General features: G+C 35.5%; 1 protein-coding gene across 1 annotated transcript in view; it reads left to right on the forward strand.

Annotated features, from left to right (window-relative positions):
* Positions 1-23,205, forward strand: part of LOC136027928 (zinc finger protein 271-like) — a 181,185-nt gene that overhangs the window by 45,640 nt on the left and 112,340 nt on the right. The window contains 1 exon segment of the mRNA XM_065705382.1: positions 2,079-2,242. Within this exon segment, the coding sequence (XP_065561454.1) occupies positions 2,079-2,242 (164 nt within the window).

A 23,205-nucleotide genomic window follows, 5' to 3' on the forward strand; every position in this document is an offset into this window, starting at 1 on the left:
TCAAATACAGAATAAGAAATCGCAACCATAATACTTCAATTAAAAAGTCAAACATGTTGGTTTGGCACTCACAAAACACATCATGAAAAAGCAAGTAAAACAGTTGTCATCTTTTGTTCTACATAAGCTTCTTGGTCTTAAAGGTGGTGCAATGAGTGACTTTATAGCCTTTCAACCTGAGTCCTAGCCTGTAGGTTTAGGATTGAGTTTTGCAAGATCTAGGTCTTTTGCTGGAAACATCTTTGTGGCTTTCATAGTTTTTGTCCATTTTATGCAATAGCCTTCAGTATACTAGCTCCAAAAAGAAGATTTATTATAGATTGTATCCTACAAGATATTTATTAGGGTCCTGAGGATGCTGCAGAGTTTCTTGGCAAAGAACTACTCTTAGTCATCCAGCAGGTTTGCTCTAGGATTAGAAATTGTCTCTGAATAACAAGTAGGTGGATGCCTAGGATGCTTTAAGTCTTAAAGGTAAGAACAACCAGATATGCCCTCCTGGAAAAATGTAGTGAGATGAACATAATAGGCCTATACTTTGTAATGTTTAAAGCATTAAAACCATGAAAAAGCTTTCATTTCATGAATTAAACCTAATTTTCCAAGTTTTCTCATTGTAAAATTTACCAACAGAATAAGCTGATAACTATATTTTGCTTTTTTACCATGGAATTCTATTGTAACTTAAAATCCACACTTACACTAAATTTAGTTACATCAAAAAGTCAGTTTTTGAATTTTAGCACCCTTAAAAAAAAATTAAATTTGTAATGCCTTAGACTGCTGAAGGAGTCAAGTCTGTTCTTAACTGTGTTAAGCTAAAGTCTGCTCTTCTGTGGTTAAAAGTCATTATTAGTCATCAATCCTAATATCTTTTGTACTTTAGGACTATCCTGGCTAAAATTAGTGCTGTATCCAAGTTTTGATGATAGTACTATACTTCTCATAATCTGCATTAACTCCATTCAAATATCTTTCATGTCCTTGCCACAAATTCTGAAAATGGTTGATCCCCTCACAGTTTCTGAGGATTCTTTCGTTAAAAACGGTAGGTTGTACAGGGGAGATGTGGGTGGGGGTGGCCATGCACCAAAGGCCAGGATTCTGCTTGCTTGAGTTTTGGAATAAATATTGTTTATAAGTTTTTTGATTGGTGGTGGGGGATTGGCTAATCTGATCTTTGAAATATTTTCAAAAATGTCACATAAGAACCTTACATTTCCCCAGGACATAACATACAACACTTGCCCCAGGGTTTGGGGGTTTTGTGTTGACCCTAGAGTTTTTGTTAACCAATCTTTTGACTTATTTTGGCAAAACGGCTATCTCAAAAACTCAATTGGATGGATTTAGGTAGAGAAGGCAGGATGGCTAGTTACATTTTCATCCCTTTCAATTCTCAAAAAAGGAACTAGAAATTATAATTTCCAATAGAATGAACCCTCAACAAATTTACACAATCATTCATCTCATAAAAACCTTGTGTGCCCCTGGGTTTCGGGGGCCATGTAAACCCCAGAGTTTTTACTATATGATCTTTGGTCAATTTTGAACAAAATAAAATCTCAGAAATTTGATTGGCCACATTTGGGGAAAAGACAGTTGGTTTGGGGAGGGGAGGAGGCTAGTTACCATCAGATTACTTTTGACTCTCAAAAACAGAACTAGAAATTCTGATTTACAATCAAATGAGCCCCCTCTGAAATTTTTGCCACCAACATGTCCATAAAAACCTAATATGCCCCAGGGAGATGACTTAAAACACTTGTTCCCAGGTTCTAGGAGGGGGTGTGTCATTCCAGGAGTTTTTGTCATATGATTTTTGGTCAATTTAACCCAGTAATACTTGTCCAACAAGTTGTTCTATGCAGTTAAATTTATTTTATGAATTTCAGGTTCTAATTTGTTCTATTTTTTTGAATTATATTTAATATCAGTGTTTTCTTTTGCTTTATAAAAAGTAGATTTTTAAAAACGATTTATGAAAAACAGCATAGAAGTGTGATTTTATGTATACATATAATTTCTTGTTTATTTGCATTTTTACACAGGTCTGTTTAGTTTAAATTTTGTTTTAGAAGTTGAAGATGCTTTACCAGGTGACAGCAAGAAGCTCCTTCATTTTGCAAACCATCTTTTGTCACCAAAACGTGAAGATGTTCCTTTGCTCAATTTACCTAGCATATCAGGACATGTATATTTGAATACAACACCCTGGAATCCAAATTTTCTAACAATAAAGGTACATTGGAAACATTGTATTTTAAACATTGTAAGTTTAGTCTTACCCATCAAAGGCTTTAAGCCTGAGAAAATTTTCCAAATTTTTGAAAAATTGGTAAAACGCCACCTAAAAGTCATAAAATGTTTTTGAAAATCTTACCATCAGATTTAGCGTATCAGAGAACCCCTATGTTGAGGTTTCAAGTTTCTATCTGCAAAAGTGTGAAATTTAATATTTTTTGTCAGTAGAAAGACCATGGATACTTGTTTATTTTAACTTTTTTTCTGCGGTAATCTTTTTTGACCCAGTGGTCCTAGAATTTCGTGAAAGGGCTTGTTCAAACGGAAATTAAAAGTTTATAGTGCCATTTATAAGTGACCAAAAAGATTGGAGGGCAATTAGGCTCCCTCCCCACAACTTTTCCCCCTAAAGTCGTCTGATAAAAATTTCTAGATATCTATTTTTTTCATCATAGTTGAAAGCCCCTATAAATATGCCTTTGAATGTAACTTGACCTTCCCACAGCCCCATATGAAAGGTCTTTAAGTTATAAAAATTGTCCATTGTTTGCACATAGTATTTGCCATTAGGAGGCATGCTTAAATTTTAAGGTAGATAGACGAATTTTCTACTAGAGTTTTTTCACCAGGGAGCTTTTCCATAGGGTGGGTGGTTTTCAAGGGATGAACTTATTAAAGAAAATTATACAGTGGGGAAAATTGCCAGAATTCCTATACAAATTGTTTTTATATTTCTTATATTTTACGCATGGCGATTTTTAAGGATAATTGCCTGGGTAAATGTTCACCAGCATTGAATTGTCTAGAGGATATACCCATTCGGAGGTTATTTTTCCAAAGAGGTGGGGCCAGATTTCCTGGGATTATTTAAAAAACGATCAGAAATTATTGTATTTTTGTTGATTGAAATGTATTGGATAATATTTTATTGGATAAAAATAGGACAAAGGGACGTAATCTTAAGATGGAACTTTTTTTTTATCCTATTACAATGTGCAGGTGTTAGCCAAATCGTTTTTGTAGTCTCTCATGATCATTTTTAAATTTTCACTTGAAAGTGGTTAGGTTTGGTTTCATTTAAAATAGTTTGTGGTACTGATCTGTAAATAAGGAGTGACCCAGCTCAATAGTAACCAAAACCCTGAAACACCGAATTTTGATACCAATAGATGCATCAAAAAGATCTAATGTATATGCTGATTTCAAATATATAAGTTTAGTCTTACCCATCAAAGGCTTTAAGCCTGAGAAAATTTTCCAAATTTTTGAAAAATTGGTGAAACGCCACCTAAAAGTCATAAAATCCTTTTGAAAATCTTACCATTAGATTTAGCGTATCAGAGAACCCCTATGTTGAGGTTTCAAGTTTCTATCTGTAAAAGTATGAAATTTAATATTGTTTGTCAGAAGAAAGATCATGGATACTTGTTTATTTTATTTTTTTTTCTGCGGTAATCTTTTTTGACCCAGTGGTCCTAGAATTTCGTGAAAGGGCTTGTTTAAACAGAAATTAAACGTTTCTAGTGTCATTTATAAGTGACCAAAAATATTGGAGGGCAATTAGGCTCCCTCCCCACCACTTTTTTCCCTAAAATCGTCTAATAAAAATTTCTTGATATCCATTTTTTTTTCATCATAGTTGAAAGCCCCTATAAATATGAATGTAACATGAATGTTACATTCATCTAATAGCCTTTGAATGTATCATGGCCTTCCCACAGCCCCATTTGAAAGGTCTTTAAGTTGTAAAAATTGCCCATTGTTTGTACATAGTATTTGCTATTGGGAGGCATGCTTACATTTTAAGGTTGAAAGACGAATTTTCTACTAGAGTTTTTTCCACCAGGGAGCTTTTCCATAGTATGGGTGGTTGTCAAGGGATGAACTCATTAAAGAAAATTATACAGTGGGGGAATTTGCCCGAATTCCTATACAAATTGTTTTTATATTTCTTACTTCCTCTGTTCTGTGTCAATTTTACGCATGGCGATTTTAAGAATAATTGCCTGGCTAAATGTTCACCAGCATGAAATTGTCTAGAGGATATACCCATTGGGAGGTTATTTTTCCAAAGAGGTGGGGCCAGATTTCCTGGGATTATTTAAAAAACGATTAGAAATTAAATTAGAAAAAAAGTTTTTTCAATTGGAAGTAAGGAGCAAAATTAAAACTTAAAACGAGCAGAAACTATTACGTAAATGAAGGGTTCTGCCTCCTCTTCAACACCTTGCTCTTTACACTAAAGCTTTAATTTTGTCCCAATTCGTTGAGGAAGACTTCTGAGACACTATGTTTGTTTAATTGGAACAATAAAAAGCTTTTTTGAAAAGTACTAAGAACTTTAGTGTGAAGAGCGAGGTGTTGAGGAGGAGATAACCTCTTTCAAATTCGTAATAATTTCTGCTGGTTTTAAGCTTTAATGTTGCTCTTATCTCTGTATAAATTATACATCTTACATTTATAATATACATATTTCTTTAAAATTTTTAAGTTTCCTCAAATTTAGTCTCACACATCAAAAGTTACAAGCCTGAGAAAATTTACTTTTTTCAAAAAAAGAGGGATTCACCCCCTAAAAATCATAGAATCTTAATGAAAATCACACCATCAGATTCAGAGTATTGAAAACCATACTGTAGAAGTTTCAAGCTTCTATCTGCAATAATGTGGGATTTTGTTTTTGCTAGAAGAAAGATCATGGATGTATGTTTATTTGTTTTCCGTACACGTTTTTTTTTCCAAGGGTGACTGTATTGACCCAGTGGTCTTAGAATGTCGTGAAAGGGCTCATTCTAACGGAAATTAAAGTTCTAGTACCCTTTTTCAGTGACCAAAAAATTGGAGGGCAACTAGGCTGCCTCCCACACTAATTTGTTTTTCCCAAAGTCATAGGATCAAAATTTCAAGAGAGCCATTTTTTCTGCATAGTCAAAATATCTAATAATTCTGTCTTTGATGACGACTTAATCCTCCCTTTGATGACGACTTAATCCGTCCCTGGGGAAAGGGCTTCAAGCTATGAACTTTGCCCATTGTTTACATATAGTATAGGTTATTGGGAAGTATACAGACGTTTTCAGGGGGATTTTTTCTGGTGGTTGGGAGGGGGTTACATGTGGTGAGGATCTTTCCATGGAGGTATTTATCATAGGGGAAATAATTACATGAAAGGGGAGGGGGCTGGATCTTCCAGTATTATTAAATAAACAATTAGAAATTAAATAAGAAAAACGTTTATTACTAATAAACGTTCTTAAAATAAAATTATATGTCCTTGTGGACTTCTTAAGTAAACAAAAATTGGAGGGCAACTAATCCCCCTCCCTTGCCCCTTTTTCTCAAAAGCTTCCAATCAAAACTCTGAGAAAGCCATTTAGCCAAAAAAAGCAAAATTAATATGCAAATTTCGTTTTAATTATTCATGCATGGTGAGCCAAAATCAAAATCTGCAATAATTTAAGAACATTTAGAAATTAAATAGAAAAAAAACTTTTTTCAACTGAAAGTAAAGATCAGTATTAAAACTTAGAACGAATTTTTTTACGTATATGAAGTGTTTTGTCTCCTTCTCAATACCTCGCTCTTAACGCTAAAATATTTTTTAGCAGTTTTGAAAGAGCTATTTATTCTAATGAAATGGATTTTGTGATTCAGGGGTCATTCTTAAAGAATTAGAACAAAATAAAACTTTAGTGTAGGGAGCGAGGTACTGACGAGGGGGCGAACCTCTGCATATACGTAGTAAAAACGTACAAATATAGAAGTTCGTTACGTAAGTTAATAAGATACGTATATTTCTTACTAATAAAAACGATCATTTCATTTAACAATAAAATGATTCATCAATAAAAACGATTTCATTTAACCAAAAGAGTAAAATTAATTTGCAGCTTTTATTTTAATTATTCATGTACGTTGAGCCAAAACCAAACCTATATTAATTAAAAAAAGCTCAGAAATTAAATAAAAAAAAAGAAGTTTTTGTTAACTCAGAGTTTGGAGCGAAATTAAAACGGACAAATATTATTCCGTATATGAAATGGACTGTCCACTCCTTAATGCCCCGCTCTTTACGCTTAAGTTTGACTCTTTGTCACAAATCTACTTTTTAAAACAACAAAACACTTTAGTTTAAAGATTGGGGCATAGAGGAGGGGACAGTTCCTTTCATGTACAGAATGATTTGTGTTTGTTTTAAGTTTTAATGTTGGTCCTGAATTTTCAGTTAAAAAACTTGTTTTTTATTTATTAAATTTAGGGATTAAACTGTCTATTATATTGATGCAAGTTGAATTTGAAATAAGCAGAAAATTGTCTTTTATGATCTGAACTTCCTAGAAGCTAGACTCAACTGTCTAACCTTTTAACCGAAACGGAATTTTGATACCAATAGATACATCAAAATAATCAAATTTTTATGCTGATTTCAAATATATAATTTTCATTAAGTTTAGTTTTACCCATCAAATGTTACGAGGGTAAGAAAATTTAACTTGTCTTCGAAAAAAGGGGTAAACACCCACTAAAAGTCATAGAAGAGTCATAGCTTTTCTGGCAACAACAGACACATAAAGGCATCCATTTTGGTTTTATCTGTTTCCCTGATCCAGCAACATAATCTGAAATTGCTATTTTTAACATTTTTTCTTTGCTGGGTTTTCTAAATTTGGCTTTTTCGTGCAGATTCTATTTCGACTTGTCTAAGAAAACGGTACATAGAAATTTAATAATTTTAACACATACTTGCAGAGGATTTTGAAATTAACAAGTTTACTTTTAATTTTTTTCTAATTAATACAAAAAAATACTTTCATCAGTTTATTTGATTCTGCTAGAAGTTGTTTCCATTTTTATGGCACTTGGTATTAACCAAGTGACATATAGCAATCGCAAATTCTGTCGGTCTGTCTGTCGGTACTGGTTTTGCTAGTTTAGGCACTTCCAGGTAAGATAGGACAATGAAATATGGCAGGCGTATCAGGGACCGGACCAGATTAAATTAGAAATAGTCGTTTTCCCTATTTGACCATCGGGGGGGGGGGAGTGGGGGCCCGTTAATTTGAAAAAATAGAAAAATTGAAGTATTTTTAACTTACGAATGGGTGATGGGATCTTAATGAAATTTGATATTTGGAAGTTTATCGTGTCTCAGAGCTGTTAGTTTAAATCCCGACCGGATCTGGTGACATTGGGGGGGATTTGGGAGGGGGAAATCTAAAATTTTGGAAACACTTAGGGTGGAGGGATCGGGATGAAACTTGGTGGGAAAAATAAACACAAGTCCCAGATACATGATTGACATAACTGGAACGGATCCGCTCTCTTAGGGGTGTTGGGGGGGGGTTAATTCTGAAAAATTAGAAAAAAAAGGCATTTTTAACTTACGAACGGGTGATCGGATCTCAATGAAATTTGATATTTAGAAGGATATCGTGTCACAAAGCTATTATTTTAAAGCCTGACCGGATTTAGTGACATTGGGGGAGTTTGGGGTGAGGGAACCTAAAATCATGGAAAACGCTTAGATTGGAGAGATCGGGATGAAACTTGGTGGGAAAAATAAGCAGAAGTCTTAGATACATGATTTACATAATTGGAACCGATCCGCTCTATTGGGGGGGGGGGGGGTAATTATGAAAAATTAAAAAAATGACGTATTTTTAAATTACGAAGGAGTGATCGGATCTTCATGAAGCTTCATATTTAGAAGGACCATTGGGGGGCAGTTGGGGGGGGGGACCAGAAATCTTAGAAAACACTTAAAGCGGAGAGATCAGGATGAAACTGGATGGGAAGAATAAAAATCTGTCTAAGATACGTGACTGACATAACCGGACCGGATCCGCTCTCTTTGGTGGAGTTGGAGGGGGGAATTTGGAAAAACAAGGTATTTGTAACTTACGAAAGGGTGGCCAGATCTTAATGAAATTTGATATTTAGAAGGATCTTGTGCTTTAAAGTTCTTATTTAAATTCCGACCAGATCCTGTGACATTGGGGGGAGTTGGAGGGGGAAACCGGAGTTCTTGGAAAACGTGAAAATTGGGGTATTTTTGTCTTACGAAAAGGTGATCGGATATTAATGAAATTTGATATTTAGAAGGAATTCATGTCTCAGAGCTCTTATTTCAAATCCCAACCAAATCTTTTGACATTTGGGGGAGTTGGAGGGGGAAATCTTGGAAAACACTTGGAGTGGAGGAATCGGGAAGAAGCTTGGTGGATAGATAAACAAATGTCCTTGATACGTGATTGACGTAACCGTACTGGATTCGCTCTCTTTTTGGGGGAGTTGGGGGTAGGGGCTCAGTGATTTGGCGAGTTTGGTGCTTCTGGATGTGCTAGGACGATGAAAACTGGTTGGCGTGTCAGGGAGAACTGCAGAAATTGACTTGATAAAGTCTTTTCCTAGATTTGACCATCTGGAGGCGGGGGCTAAAGGGAGAGGAAAAATTAGAAGAAATGAGATATTTATAACTTTCGAGTGGGTGATCAGATCTGAATGAATTCTGATATTTAGAAGGGCATCGTGACTCAGAGCTCTTATTTTAAATCTTAACCGGCAAGAAGCCTCTGATTTTCCTTTTAAATCAATCTATTGATTCTTTGAATTGTGTTAGAGCTCATACCATATGAGCTCCTAGCTCTTCTTGCCTCATCACGAGCGCTATATGAGCTCTTAGCTCTTGTTAAACATCTACTTTTTATAAAGCAAAAAAAAAAAACAGGAACATTAAAAAAAATTCACTAACATAGAACGAATTAAAGCCTGAAAATCATAACGAAAAAAGTTATAATATAAAACGTGTCAATAGATAAGTATTGCTCAACATAAGTGTTGCTGGATTATTGACAAAAAATCATAGAAAAAGCTCCACGGATAACACAGCCCCCCCCCACAGAACCTTGGGACAAATGTTGTAAGCTATGCCCCACGCATATGTAAAGTTTTGTATGGTAGCGATAGTGGTATAAACTTTAAAGGGGGCTAATTTTAGGGGGGCCGATTGTAAATTGGGAATTTCTAGTTCCCTGTTTGAGAGTCAAAAGTAATCTAACTCCTCCCCCCCCCAACCTAACGTCTTTTCCCCAATTTGAAACATCAAATCAATCCAATCGAATTTTTTCGATAGCCATTTTGTTAAAATAATGGGGACTTATGCCCCTACAATCCAACAAATCTATGATGAGTTTATGGTCTTTGAAAAGTTCATACTACAAAAAGAACTAAGTTGTGCTTAAATTCGTTTGATTGCTAATTCTCCGTAGCTCTTTTGAAGATATGGCACATAAACCATCCAGCGAATATTTTTCAAATTATTCTATTCGAAATTGCGACCAGCAGTTATAACTTTCAGTCATGGGAGTTCTACTGTGGTCTCCTTGAAAAGATATTTCATTCAGGCCAAGTAAATGTTTTGAAATTCGTGGTATTCCAAGCTTTTTTATCTTTACTTTAGCTATTTTCAGTGCTTCTGCACAGTAATGAAGCCAATGACTCTTTATTACACTTCATTACCATCTTTCACAAAGCACTTTTATGAACTAACTACGCCAAGTTTTTCTTTAATTGCCTTTCTTCTCTTTCAAATTCTTTGACCATAACCTAATTTGACAGAGCAATCATATTTGACGGAGCACTCCTATTTGCTAAATATGTTGAAACATTCACTTGTGATGTCAACCAAGACAAGTTGAAACGCTGACCATTTACCAACTGGAGACCCGTAAATATACCAAACCGTTTCAGGGAATATTGAGGAAAAATTCTAACTAAATCAAAGCATCCTATTTACATGTAAGCTATCAAAAGGCCCTATCAATAATATTCTAGGGCTGGTGTAGGTAATTAAATTGAAACTTTCAAATTTCTAACAAATTGAATATATATATTCTGTTTGGCCTTTTCAGTTATTTATTTTAGCTCTTTGTATGGTTTCCTTTTTGAAACAATGCTTTACATCACAGTTTAGTTCACTTTTTATAATGATCAATATAATTACCAAAAGGGAACATCATTACATCATATGCATACACAATTAAGAGATCTGACTTTCAGACATATACAGGGCTACTGAAAGGGGAAGGGATACAAGGAGGCCATGTACGAGATCAGGAGACGTTGACATTTATAGTAGAGGAGTTGGTATTAGTAATAGTAATAATCGTAGTAGTACTAGCAGTAGTAGATGCAGCTGTATGTGCATGGTGATCTTGAGTAATTCAACCCCCTCAACATATCTGACAAGTTTCAATTTAATACCCTGCACCAACCCTACGATATTATTGATTTGCCCCTTTGATTGCTTGCATGCAAATAGTAAGTTTCGATTTAGTTCTAATTTTTCTCAACATTCCTTGAAACTTTCACTGTAATACCTTTATACCACCGTAATACCATAATCGCCTATGTAGCAGCAATAGGAGTATTAGCAGTAGTAGCGACGATAAGAGAGTATACTTTAAAAAATGAATTGGATCACCAACTAACTTTTTGCTGGAAATTATACTAGCCGAAAAAGATCTAATTTTGTTGTTGAAATTTTGATTTTTGTTTAAGTCCTGCAAAGTTTTGAAATTATTAACATTTATGTAGTTTTCAGCAGAAAAAATGTAATGAAACTTCTGTCGATAAACCTAATCAACAATTTTTTATTTGAATCTCAAGCTATTTTTTTATGTTGTAGATGTATGTTGAACACCCCTCCCATCTTGCTCTAAAAGTTTCAACTAATACCCTAATAGCTAAGCGAACTTTGCAGCAAGCTTTGATACTTTAGCTTTCATCCTGGTCTTTTCAGTTTTGGTCCTCTTTGGTTTTGTTGGTGTTTTGTCCTTGTTATGAAAAGAGGATAAACGGAATAGTCAGGTCCCATTCGATGACCTTTACAGAATTTTATCTCAGGAGATACTAACATTCCTTGGGAGGCAAAGATTTCCATAAGGCCAAAAATGGAAAAGAACGTTTCCCCTTGTAGGGGAACGATTTTTTCTAACTCATCATCATTCGTAAAGCATGTTTTTTGCTGAATACTTATATTTACTGAATCGTTTTAGCAAATTTAAATCTGTTGGGATAATTTTCAGCTGTAGAATGCATGTGAACCTCAATTTTTCCCATTTTTTTTTTTGGAAAGAATCAAATTGAAAGCAAGTTTAAAAACTGTTTAAAATTGTTAAAAGTTACAAGTTTAAAATTGTTTAGATTAGAATAAAGGATGAATTACACTGTTTCTATATCTTTTTTATACTAAACCGAATTATTAATACTAACAACGAATTTTTCTGTCTTTCTAGTTAATAATAATTGTTTTATTTGATAACGTTATGTCGGGAATTAGTATGAAACGGGGTTTGCCCAGTAAATTTTGTTGCAACCTAATGAAATACATATTTTTGTTTCCATAGGGTGTGTTGTATCTCTCCATTCACTATGTTCAGTTTTTGTGTACCAGAATAAATTCTTTGATCACATTTCGATTTACCCTCTTCAAATTTTGTGTTAAAATGATCAAATTGGTAGCGGTTTTCAATAGAAATTTCTGAAACGCGATATGGGTAAAGCGCAATGGGGTTTCATTCATTAATCTTTGTTGCTGCTGAACAGGGACATTTTAGGTCCCTAAATTGAGCAGTATAGCCTATTATTGATTGTAAGTGCAATTTTAGTAATTTTTATTTGATGAAATAAACGCATACCTACCTACCGTCAGATTATGTTGCTGGATCAGGGAAACAGATAAAACCAAAATGGATGCCTTTATGCGTCTGTTGTTGCCAGAAAAGCTATGACTCTTCTATGACTTTTAGTGGGTGTTTACCCCTTTTTTCGAAAACAAGTCAAATTTTCTTACCCTCGTAACGTTTGATGGGTAAAACTAAACTTAATGAAAATTATACATTTGAAATCAGCATAAAAATTTGATTATTTTGATGTATCTATTGGTATCAAAATTCCGTTTCGGTTAAAAGGTTAGACAGTTGAATCTAGCGTCTAGGAAGTTCAGATCATAAAAGACAATTTTCTGCTTATTTCAAATTCAACTTGACATCAATATAATAGACAGTTTTATCTCTAAATTTATTAAATAAAAAACAAGTTTTTTAACTGAAAATTCAGGACCAACATTAAAACTTAAAACAAACACAAATCATTCTGTACATGAAAGGAACTGTCCCCTCCTCTATGCCCCAATCTTAAAACTAAAGTTTTTTGTTGTTTTAAAAAGTAGATTTGTGACAAAGAGTCAAACTTAAGCGTAAAGAGCGGGGCACTAAGGAGTAGACAGCCCATTTCATATACGGAATACTTTTTGCCCGTTTTAATTTTGCTCCATACTTTGAGTTAATAAAAACTTTTTTTTTATTTAATTTCTGAACTTTTTTTTTAATTAATATAGGTTTGGTTTTGGCTCAACGTGCATGAATAATTAAAATAAAAGTTGCTTATTAATTTTACTCATTTGGTTAAATGAAATCGTTTTTATTGATGAATCATTTTATTGTTAAATGAAATGATCGTTTTTATTCGTAAGAAATATACGTATCTTATTAACTTACGTAACGAACTTCTATATTTGTATGTTTTTATTACGTATATGCAGAGGTTCGCCCCCTCGTCAATACCTCGCTCCCTACACTAAAGTTTTATTTTGTTCTAATTCTTTAAGAATGACCCCTGAATCACAAAATCCATTTCATTAGAATAAATAGCTCTTTCAAAACTGCTAAAAAATATTTTAGCGTTAAGAGCAAGGTATTGAGAGGGAAACAAAACACTTCATATACGTAAAAAAATTCGTTCTACGTTTTAATGCTGCTCTTTACTTTCAGCTGAAAAAAGTTTTTTTTCTATTTAATTTCTAAATGTTCTTAAATTATTGCAGATTTTGATTTTGGCTCACCATGCATGAATAATAAAACGAAATTTGCATATTAATTTTGCCTTTTTTGGCTAAATGGCTTTCTCAGAGTTTTGATTGGAAGCTTTCGAGAAAAGGGGGCAAGGGAGGGGGATTAGTTGCCCTCCAATTTTTGTTTACTTAAGAAGTCCACAAGGACATTTAATTTTATTTTAAGAACGTTTATTAGTAATAAACGTTTTTCTTGTTTAATTTCTAATTGTTTATTTAATAATACTGGAAGATCCAGCCCCCTCTCCTTTCATGTAATTATTTCCTCTGTGATAAATACCTCCATGGAAAGATCCCCACAACATGTAACCCCCTCCCAACCACCAGAAAAAATCCCCCTGAAAACGTCTGTATACTTCCAAATAACCTATACTATATGTAAACAATGGGCAAAGTTCATAGCTTGAAGCCCTTTCCCCAGGGACGGATTAAGTCGTCATCAAAGGGAGGATTAAGTCGTAATCAAAGACAGAGTTATTAGATATTTTGACTATGCAGAAAAAATGGCTCTCTTGAAATTTTGATCCAATGACTTTGGGAAAAACAAATTAGTGTGGGAGGCAGCCTAGTTGCCCTCCAATTTTTTGGTCACTGAAAAAGGGTACTAGAACTTTAATTTCCGTTAGAATGAACCCTTTCACGACATTCTAAGACCACTGGGTCAACAGAATCACCCTTGGAAAAAAAAACAAAAAAAAACATGCATCCATGATCTTTCTTCTGGAAAAAAAAATCCCACATTATTGCAGATAGGAGCTTGAAACTTCCACAGTATGGTTTTCAACACTCTGAATCTAATGGTGTGATTTTCATTAAGATTCTATGATTTTTAGGGGGTGTAGAAGTTTAATTGTTTATTATAACCCAAGCACCTATAAAATAAAAAGCGGTATGTACAAGCAAGCAAGCAATCACTCACACAAGGAAGAATAAATAAAGGCACACTATAAATAAGACACTAATGCAAGCAAAGCAAGTAATTTTGAAAATAAGAAAAAATGACGTATTTTCAACTTACGAAGGAGTGATCGGATCTTCATGAAACTTCATATTTAGAAGGACCTCGTAAGTCAGATATCTTATTTTAAATCTCAGCCGGATCAAGCGTGATTGGGGGGGGGCAGTTGGGGGGGGACCGGAAATCTTAGAAAATACTTAAAGCGGTGAGATCAGGATGAAACTGGATGGGAAGAATAGAAACCTGTCTAAGATACTTGACTGACATAACTGGACCGGATCTGCTCTCTTTAGTGGAATTGGGGGGGGGGGGATAATTTTGAAAATTGAGGTATTTGTAACTTACGAAAGGGTGATCAGATCTTAATAAAAATTTGATATTTAGAAGGATCTTGTGCTTTAAAGTTCTAATTTCAAATTTCGACCAGATCCTGTTACATTCGGGGGAGTTGGAGGGGGAAACCGGAATTCTTGGAAAACATGAAAATTGGGGTATTTTTATCTTACGAATAGATGATCGGATCTTAATGAAATTTGATTTTTAGAAGGAATTCATGTCTCAGAGCTCTTATTTCAAATCCCGACCAGATCTTTTGACATTGGGGGGAGTTGGAGGGGGAAATCTTGGAAAAAACACTTGGAGTGGAAGAATCGGGATGAAGCTTCGTGGATAGAATAAACAAATGTCCTTGATACGTGATTGACAGAATCGTACTGGATTCGATCTTTTTGGGAGAGTTGGGGGGAGGGGTTCAATGATTTGGCGAGTTCGGTGCTTCTGGACGTGCTAGGGCGATGAAAATTGGTAGGCGTGTCAGGGAGCTGCACAATTTGACTTGATAAAGTTGTTTTCTCAGATTCGACCATATGGGGGGCAAATGGGAGAAGAAAAATTAGAAAAAATTAGGTATTTATAACTTACGAGTGGGTGATCGGATCTTAATGAATTTTGATATTTAGAAGGACTTTGTGACTCAGAGCTCTTATTTTAAATCTTGACCGGCATTAAGCCTCTTATTTTCCTTTTTAAATCAATCTATTGATTCATAGAATTTTGTTAGAGCTCATACCATATGATCTCTTGGCTCTTAGCTCTTCTCCCCTCGTCACAAGTGCCATATGAGCTCTTAGCTCTTGTCTTAGGAGGAAGAGGATTTTATTTTTCAAAAATTACTTTTGGAAACGCACTAGGTCTCTAAGCGATGCAAATATAAAGGAGTAGGGGTGCTGGTGAACTATTTTGAAAATTCCAACAATCTGTCTTACAACTTTTGACATTGTCTTAATCTTGGCTATCCTTCTGTATAATTAACCTAATTATTTTAAACACATTGATTTGACCGATAGAGATAGATGTGCTATTTTTAAAGGTGCAGCAGGTTTTAAGAGGTAAAGTATAAATACATGCTTGGCCAGTATTGTCACTATTACACCTACAGGCTCCTTCTGACATTTTAAAATTTCGAAAATAGTTGCCAAAAATCATCTGTTGAGCTGCATTCCGTCATCAAGGTAATGCATATTTATTCAGACTTCGATCTTCTGATCTAAATTATTCTGCTGATCCTCCCTTTGAAAACAGCCTAGAAAATTTTTAGTAATTATCTTCAGTATTTGAAAATGTTAAATGCCTGATATGTCCTTTAGGTGCTAAATCGACAATGGAGTCTATAATGTGCTAACATCGATCTGCATGTGGATGGAGGCAGTCCACAAAAAGTGCTCAAGAATTATTTTTAATGAATGTAAAGTCCTTTATATCTCTTTTTGTCGGAAAGCCAGTCAAGTCGTCATCAAAGGATGACGGAGAACTAAATTTTCTTTGCTTTTTGCCAACAACGCCCTCCATAACCTCTGCTCAATTTTTTTCCATAGTCCTTTTTTCTCCCTTCGACCTTGCCTCTCTCGGTCTGTTTCAGCAAAAATACTCCTTGTTACGCCCAATTAAATTGCCCACAGAAAGATATAGAATAACTTTTATCCGGTATATTGAAAGCATATTAAATAAGTGAATTCCCTCTTTTGTTTACCTTACAATTGTTAATTCGTATTTGTAGCTTCCGTTTTAGTTAATTTTGTTGTACTAAATTGTGTTTTGTAGGTTTTAGTGACAAGATTAAATTGTCCTTGTGCTTCTTTTCTATTCAGTTTATCCCTTTTTAATTCTTCGAGTTTCCCCTTTTTACAACCTTTTTGAAATTTTGATAAATTTTCTTCTGATTTGCATTTGTTTTTTGTTTTTTTTTGTATTTGGCTTTCGACTGTAAGGTGTGAATTTGACCCGCTTGGGATTGTAATAGAAATTTTTAAGAAATAGAATATTATCTTATTTCTTATATTACAGGTAAATCCTGTGCATTCTGATAGTTTCTTTCAGTTTAGGATCAGGGAATTCTATCCCCTAAGCATTGCCCGTGTTTTCCTGAATTCCGGTTTAGTTTTTCGTGGCTTCCCCTTCCTTTCTAGTTGGTTTTTTTTTTTTTTTTTTTTTTTTTTTTTTTTTTTTTTTTTTTTTTTTTTTTTTTTTTTTTATGGGACTTGGTATCTACCAAGTGACATATAGCGATCACAAATTCTGTCAATCTGTCGGTCTGTCCCGGTTTTGCTACTTTGGGCACTTCCAGGTAAGCTAGGACGATGAAATTTGGCAGGGTATCAGAAACCAGACCAGATGAAATTAGAAATTATTGTTTCCCCTATTCGACCATCTGGGGAGAGAGTGGGAGGACGGTTAAATCCGGAAAATAGAAAAAATGAGGTATTTTAACTTAAGAACGGGTGATCAGATCTCAATGAAATTTGATTTTTGGAAGGATATCGTGTCTCAGAGCTCTCATTTTTAAATCCTGACCGGATCTGGTGACATTGGGGGGGAAGGGGGACCTAAAATCTTGGAAAGCGCTTAGAGTGGGATTGGAATAGAAATTGGTTGGAAAAATAAGCACAAGTCCTAGGTACGTCATTGACATAACCGGAACGGTTCCACTCTCTTTGGGTAGTTTTTTTTTTTGGGGGGGGGGGCTAATTCTGAAAAATTAGAAAAAATTAGTTATTTTTAACTCACGAACGGGTGATCGGATCTAAATGAAGTTTGATATTTAGAAGAATATTGTGTCTCAGAGCTCTTATTTTAAATCCCAACTGGATCTGTTGAAATGGGTGGGAGTTGGGGAAGGGGAACCTAAAATCTTTGGAAATGCTTAGAGTGGAGGGATCGGGATGAAACTTGGTGGGAAAAATAAGCAGAAGTCCTAGATACGTGATAGACATAATTGGAACAGATCCGCTCTATTCGGGGGAGTTGGGGGGAGGGAGGGTTAATTCTGAAAAGTGGAAAAAATGACGTATTTTTAACTTAGGAAGGAGTGGTCGGATCTTGATGAAACTTCATATTCAGCTGGTTCTCGTAAATCAGATCTCTTATTTGAAATCCCGACCGGATCCAGCATCATTGGGGGGAGGGGACAGTTTCGGGGGGAACCGGAAATCTTGGAAAATACTTTAGGCGGAAAGATCAGGATGATACTGGGTGGGAAGTATAAAACAAGTCCAAGATACGTGACTGACGTAAACGGACCGGATCTGATGTCTTTTTGTGGAGTTGGGGGGGTAATTCGAAAAAAAATAGAAAAATGAGGTATTTGTAACTTACGAACGCGTGATAAGATTTTAGTGAAATTAGATTTTTTGAAGGATCTTGTGCTTTAGAGCTCTTATTTTAAATTCTGACCAGATCCTGTGACATTGGGGGGAGTTGGAGGGGGAAACCGAAATTCTTGTAAAACGTGAAAATTGGGATATCTTTATCTTACGAATAGGTGATCGGATCTTTATGAAACTTGATATATAGAAGGATCTTATGTCTCAGATGCTCCATTTTCGACTCGAATCGGATCCAGGGACATAGGGAGTTGGAGGGGGAAACAGAAATCTTGGAAAACGCTTAGAGTGGAGAGATCGGGATGAAACTTGATGGGAAGAAAAATCACAAGTTCTTGATACGTGATTGACATAATTTGAACGGACCTGTTCTCTTTGGAGGAGCTGGGTATGTTAATTTGGAAAAATTAGAAAAAATTGAGGTATTTTCAACTTAAGAACGGGTGACCGGATCTTAGTTAAATTTGATATTTAGAAGGAATTCATGTCTCAGAGTTCTTATTTCAAATCCAGACCAGATCTGTTGACATAGGGGGGAGCTGGAGAGGGAAATTGGAGATCTTGGAAATCGCTTAGAGTGGAGGAATCAGAATGAAGCTTGGTAGGTAGAATAAGCAAAAGTCGTAGATACTTGATTGACGTAACCTAACTGGATTCGCTCTCTTTGAGGGAGTTAGGGTGTGGGGTTCAGTGCTTTGGCGAGTTAGGTGCTTCTTGACGTGCTAGGATGATGAAAATTGGTAGGTGTATCAGGGAGCTGCACAAATTGACTTTATAAAGTTGTTCCCGATTCGACCACCTGGGGGGCTGAAGGGAGAGGAAAAAAAACAAATGAGCTATTTGAAACTTACGAGTGGGTGATCGGATCTTAATGAATTGTGATATTTAGAAGTACATCGTGACTCAAAGCTCTTTTTTTAAATCCCGACCGGTATTAATATATAATTGCACTTCCTGGCTGAAGGGCCAAGAAACGGAGATCAGCACCGCCGGATTTATATTTATATTTTATTTATATTAGTGCAAGAAGTTATTATGTGTGGATAAGAGATTAATGCCTCTCCATTTCCCAAGTAGTATTTTATCCTCTTTTTGAAGTTTTATGAGTTTGTTGCATCTCCATTCTGTCGGTACTTTTTGTGTCATCTAAATTTTTCGTAGCAAGGAAAGCCATATCACCGTGATATGGTCTTCCCCAGGTGCCTTGCCGTTTTTTAATTTCCATGCTGTTGTTAGTCATTCGTCGAGAGTCGGTGGTTCTAATTGATGTTAAATCTGAGGAAAGTTATATGTCTGGATGAGGAAAATGACTTCTCCTTATCAGCAGATCATGTAAAAAGGCAAAATCAATCAGTAATTCCCCATTGTTATTTAGTTTTTCAATACCACGTTTCCCGAGGAGCTCCAGACGGAAAGTGCTATCATTTCCAATTTTGGCTTTAAGATCTCCCAAAAGGCATTGCGCATTATGTCTTGGTATATCTTTAAAGTCACCTACTAATTCGTCGTGGAAGCCCTGCTTATCCTCTCTAGATGCTTCATTCGTGGGGGCATAGCATGCTACTAGTGACAGTTTCCTGTGGGAACCGATGAATCTAGTCGTTGTTATTTGTGATGATATTGGGGTCCAACTTGTCTTAGATTTGGCTGGAACATTTGGTAGCAGAAGGGCCACTACTTGATCTCTTGTCGCATCGTTGCCGAGGTATATAGTAGCATAATCTTTGTCTATTCATGTTTGGCCCATACCCGTCCATCGTTCTTTAGAAAGACCTAGGATATCTTTTTTATGTTGAATCATCTGCTAGTATGGACATTCATAATGCTTTATTCATATGAATGATTTATGAATGCTTAGAATGCATAATGTTTTATTCATAATGCTACTATGGACAGTTTCGTGTGGGAAGTGAGGAATCTAGCCGTTGTTATTTGTGATGATATTGGGGTCCAACTAGTTTTGGCAGGAACATTTTTTAGCAGAAGGGTCACTCCTTGATGTCTTGTCGCATCGTTGCCGAGTTATATAATAATATGATATTTGTTTATTCATGTTTGGCGCACACCCGTCCATTGTTCTTCAGAAAGAGCTGAGATATCAATTTTATATTGAATCATCTGCTTTATGACTTGTTTTGTCTTTGAGAGTTAGGACATGGTTCTCACATTCTAGAGGCCGATTCTAAGTTTTTTCTTAGCAGTTACTAGCATTTATCGTTGCATTAGAATAACTAATTTTAAAAGCTTATATTAGTATCATCACTAAGGAGAGAAGGAGCGAAAATAAAATTAGTCGTTAAAACATACCAAAAGATTTACTGTTTTTTGTAAACTTTTAAAACATTTTGAAATATTTATTTTTTGTTTTCGTTTTTTTTAAGTTTTGACATTTTTATAATCTTTTTTTTTTTACTCAGTAGACTTTTAAACACATTGAAAGATTTATTTTGTTTCCGTTTTTTTAGTTGTGACTTTTTTTATGGCACCTAGTATGTACCAAGTGACATATAGCGATCAGAAATTCTGTCGGTCTGTCTGTCTGTCCCGGTTTTGCTAGTTTAGGCACTTCTAGGTAAGCTATGACGATGAAATTTGGCAGGCGTATCAGGAACCAGAACAGATTAAATTATAGATTATTGTTTCCCCGATTTCACCATCTGGGGGGGGGGCAGTGGGGGCGGTTAAATCATAAAAATTAGAAAAAATGAGTTATTTTTAACTTACGAACGGGTGATCGGATCTTAATGAAATTTGATCTTTAGAAGGATATCGTGTCTGAGAGCTATTATTTTAAATCCCGACTGGATTTGGTTACATTGGGGGAACCTAAAATCTTGGAAAACGCTTATAGTGGAGGGATCGGGATGAAACTTGGTGGGAAAAATAAGCAGAAATTCTAGATACATTATTGACATAGCCGGAAAGGATCTGCTCTATTTGGGGGAGTTAGGGAGGGAGGAGGTTAATACTGAGAAATTAGAAAAATGAGGTATTTTAAATTACGAAGGAGTCATCGGATCCTAATGAAATTTCATATTTAGAAAGACCTCATCATTCACATCTCTTATTTAGAATCCCAACCGGATCCAGCGTAATGGGGGGGGGGAATCTTGGAAAACGCTTAAAGAGAGGTCAGTATGAAAGTTGGTGGGAAAAATAAGCACCAAGCATGTCCAAGATACGTGACTGACATAACCAGACCGTATCCAGTCTTTGGCGGAGTTGGGGGGGGGGAATAATGTGGAAAATCAGAAAAATGCGGCATTTGTAACTTATGAACGGGTGACCAGATCTTAATGAAATTCTATGTTTAGAGGGATCTTATGCTTAGAGCTCTGATTTCAGATCCCGACCAGATCCGGTGACATTGGGGGAGTTGGAGGGGGAAACCGGAATTCTTGGAAAACGTGAAAATTGAGGTATCTTTATTTTATGAATGTGTAATTGGATCTTAGTGAAACTTGATATGTAGAACGATCTTATGTCTCAGATGCTTCGAATCGGATTCGGGGACATGGGGGCTAGAGGGGGGAAACAGAAGTCTTGGAAACCGGAAATCTTGGAAAACGCTTAGGGTGGAAAGATCGGGATGAAAATTGATAGGAAGAATAAGCACAAGTTTTAAATATTTGTTTGACATAATTGGAACATATCTGGAGCTGAGGGGGTGGTGGTGTTAGTTTGGAAAAATTAGAAAAAAAATGAAATATATGTAGCTTAAGAACGGGTGACCAGATTTAATGAATTTTGATATTTAGAAGAAACTCATGTATCAGAGCTCTATTTCAAATCCCGACCTGATCTGTTGACATTGGGTGGAGTTGGAGGGGGAAATCGAAAATCTTGGAAAACGCTTAGAGTGGAGAATTTGGGATGAAACTTGGTGGGTAGAATAAGCAAATGCCGTAGATACGTGTTTGACGTAACTGCACTGGCTCCGCTATCTTTGGGAGAGTTATGGTGTGGGTTTCAGTGCTTTGGCGAGTTTGGTGCTTCTGGTCGTGCTAGGACGATGAAAATTGGTAGGCGTGTCAGGGAACTGCAGAAATTGACTTAATAAATTCGTTTTCCCCGATTCAACCATCCTTGGGGCTGAAGGGATAGGAAAAATTAAAAAAATGAGGTATTTATTACTTACGATTGGGTGATCGGATCTTAATGAATTTTGATATTTAGAAGGACCTCGTGACTCAGAGCTCTTATTTTAAATCCGACCGCATTAAGCCTCTCATTTTTCTTTTAAATCAATCTATTGATTCTTAGAATTTTGCTATAGCTCGTATCATATGAGCTCTTGGCTCTTCCAGCCCTGTCACAAATGCCATGTGAGCTCTTAGCTCTTGTCTTATTTTTATTCTGTAGACATTGAAAGATCTGTTTTTTTGTTTTCAGTTTTTGGAGTTTTGATTTTTTTTTTCTTTTTTTTTTTAGTTCTGTAGACTTTTAAATTTTAGGGTACTTTTTACCACATATGTCTGGAATACACTTGCAGGGAAATACGTCACAAGTTGTTTCAAAGAATCCATCTACGAGTGATATCTCTACCACATTAACATCAGAATCTGAAGGGAAAAGCTTAGAAAATCAGAAAACTGGTTTGAAAAGTTGCCTGCAAAGTGATAAGTATAGAAAATTGGAAATATATCAAATAACTCATAAAGAGAAAAAAACATATAAATATGAGGTATGTGACAAGATATTTTCTCGAATGCAGAATTTGGATAAACACCAAAGATTGCATATAGGAGGGAAACCGTCTAAATATGACGTATGTGACAAGAACTTTTCTCAACCTGCAGATTTGGAAACAAATCAAGGAATGCGTACGAGTGAAAAACCATTTAAGTGTAATGATTGTGACAAAACTTTTTCTCATTCATCACATTTCGACCGGCACCAAAGAGTGCATTCAGGTGAGAAGCCTTTTAAATGCGATGTATGTAAAAAATGCTTTTCTCGACGGAGTTCTTTGAACAGGCACCATAGAGTGCATTCAGGTGAGAAATTGTTTAAATGCGATGCATGTGACAAGACCTTTTCTCAACCTGCAAGGTTGAACACACATCAAAGAATTCATACGGGTGAAAAAGCGTTTGAATGTGATATATGTAAAAAGATGTTTTCTTGCACTGAGACATTGAACAGACATCAAAGATTGCATACGGGTGAAAAACCTTTTAAATGCGATATATGTCAAAAGACGTTTTCTCGCACTGACACTTTGAACAGACATCAAAGAATGCATACGGGTGTAAAACCGTTTAAATGCGATTTATGTGAAAAGACGTTTTTTTACACTGAGACTTTGAACAGACATCAAAGAATGCATACGGGTGAAAAACCGTTTAAATGTGATATATGTGAAAAGACGTTTTCTCGCACTGAGACTTTGAACAGACATCAAAGAATGCATACGGGTGAAAAATTGTTTA

This window comes from Artemia franciscana, chromosome 6 (genome assembly GCF_032884065.1).
Source record: "Artemia franciscana chromosome 6, ASM3288406v1, whole genome shotgun sequence".
In the NCBI taxonomy this organism is placed as follows: domain Eukaryota; kingdom Metazoa; phylum Arthropoda; class Branchiopoda; order Anostraca; family Artemiidae; genus Artemia; species Artemia franciscana.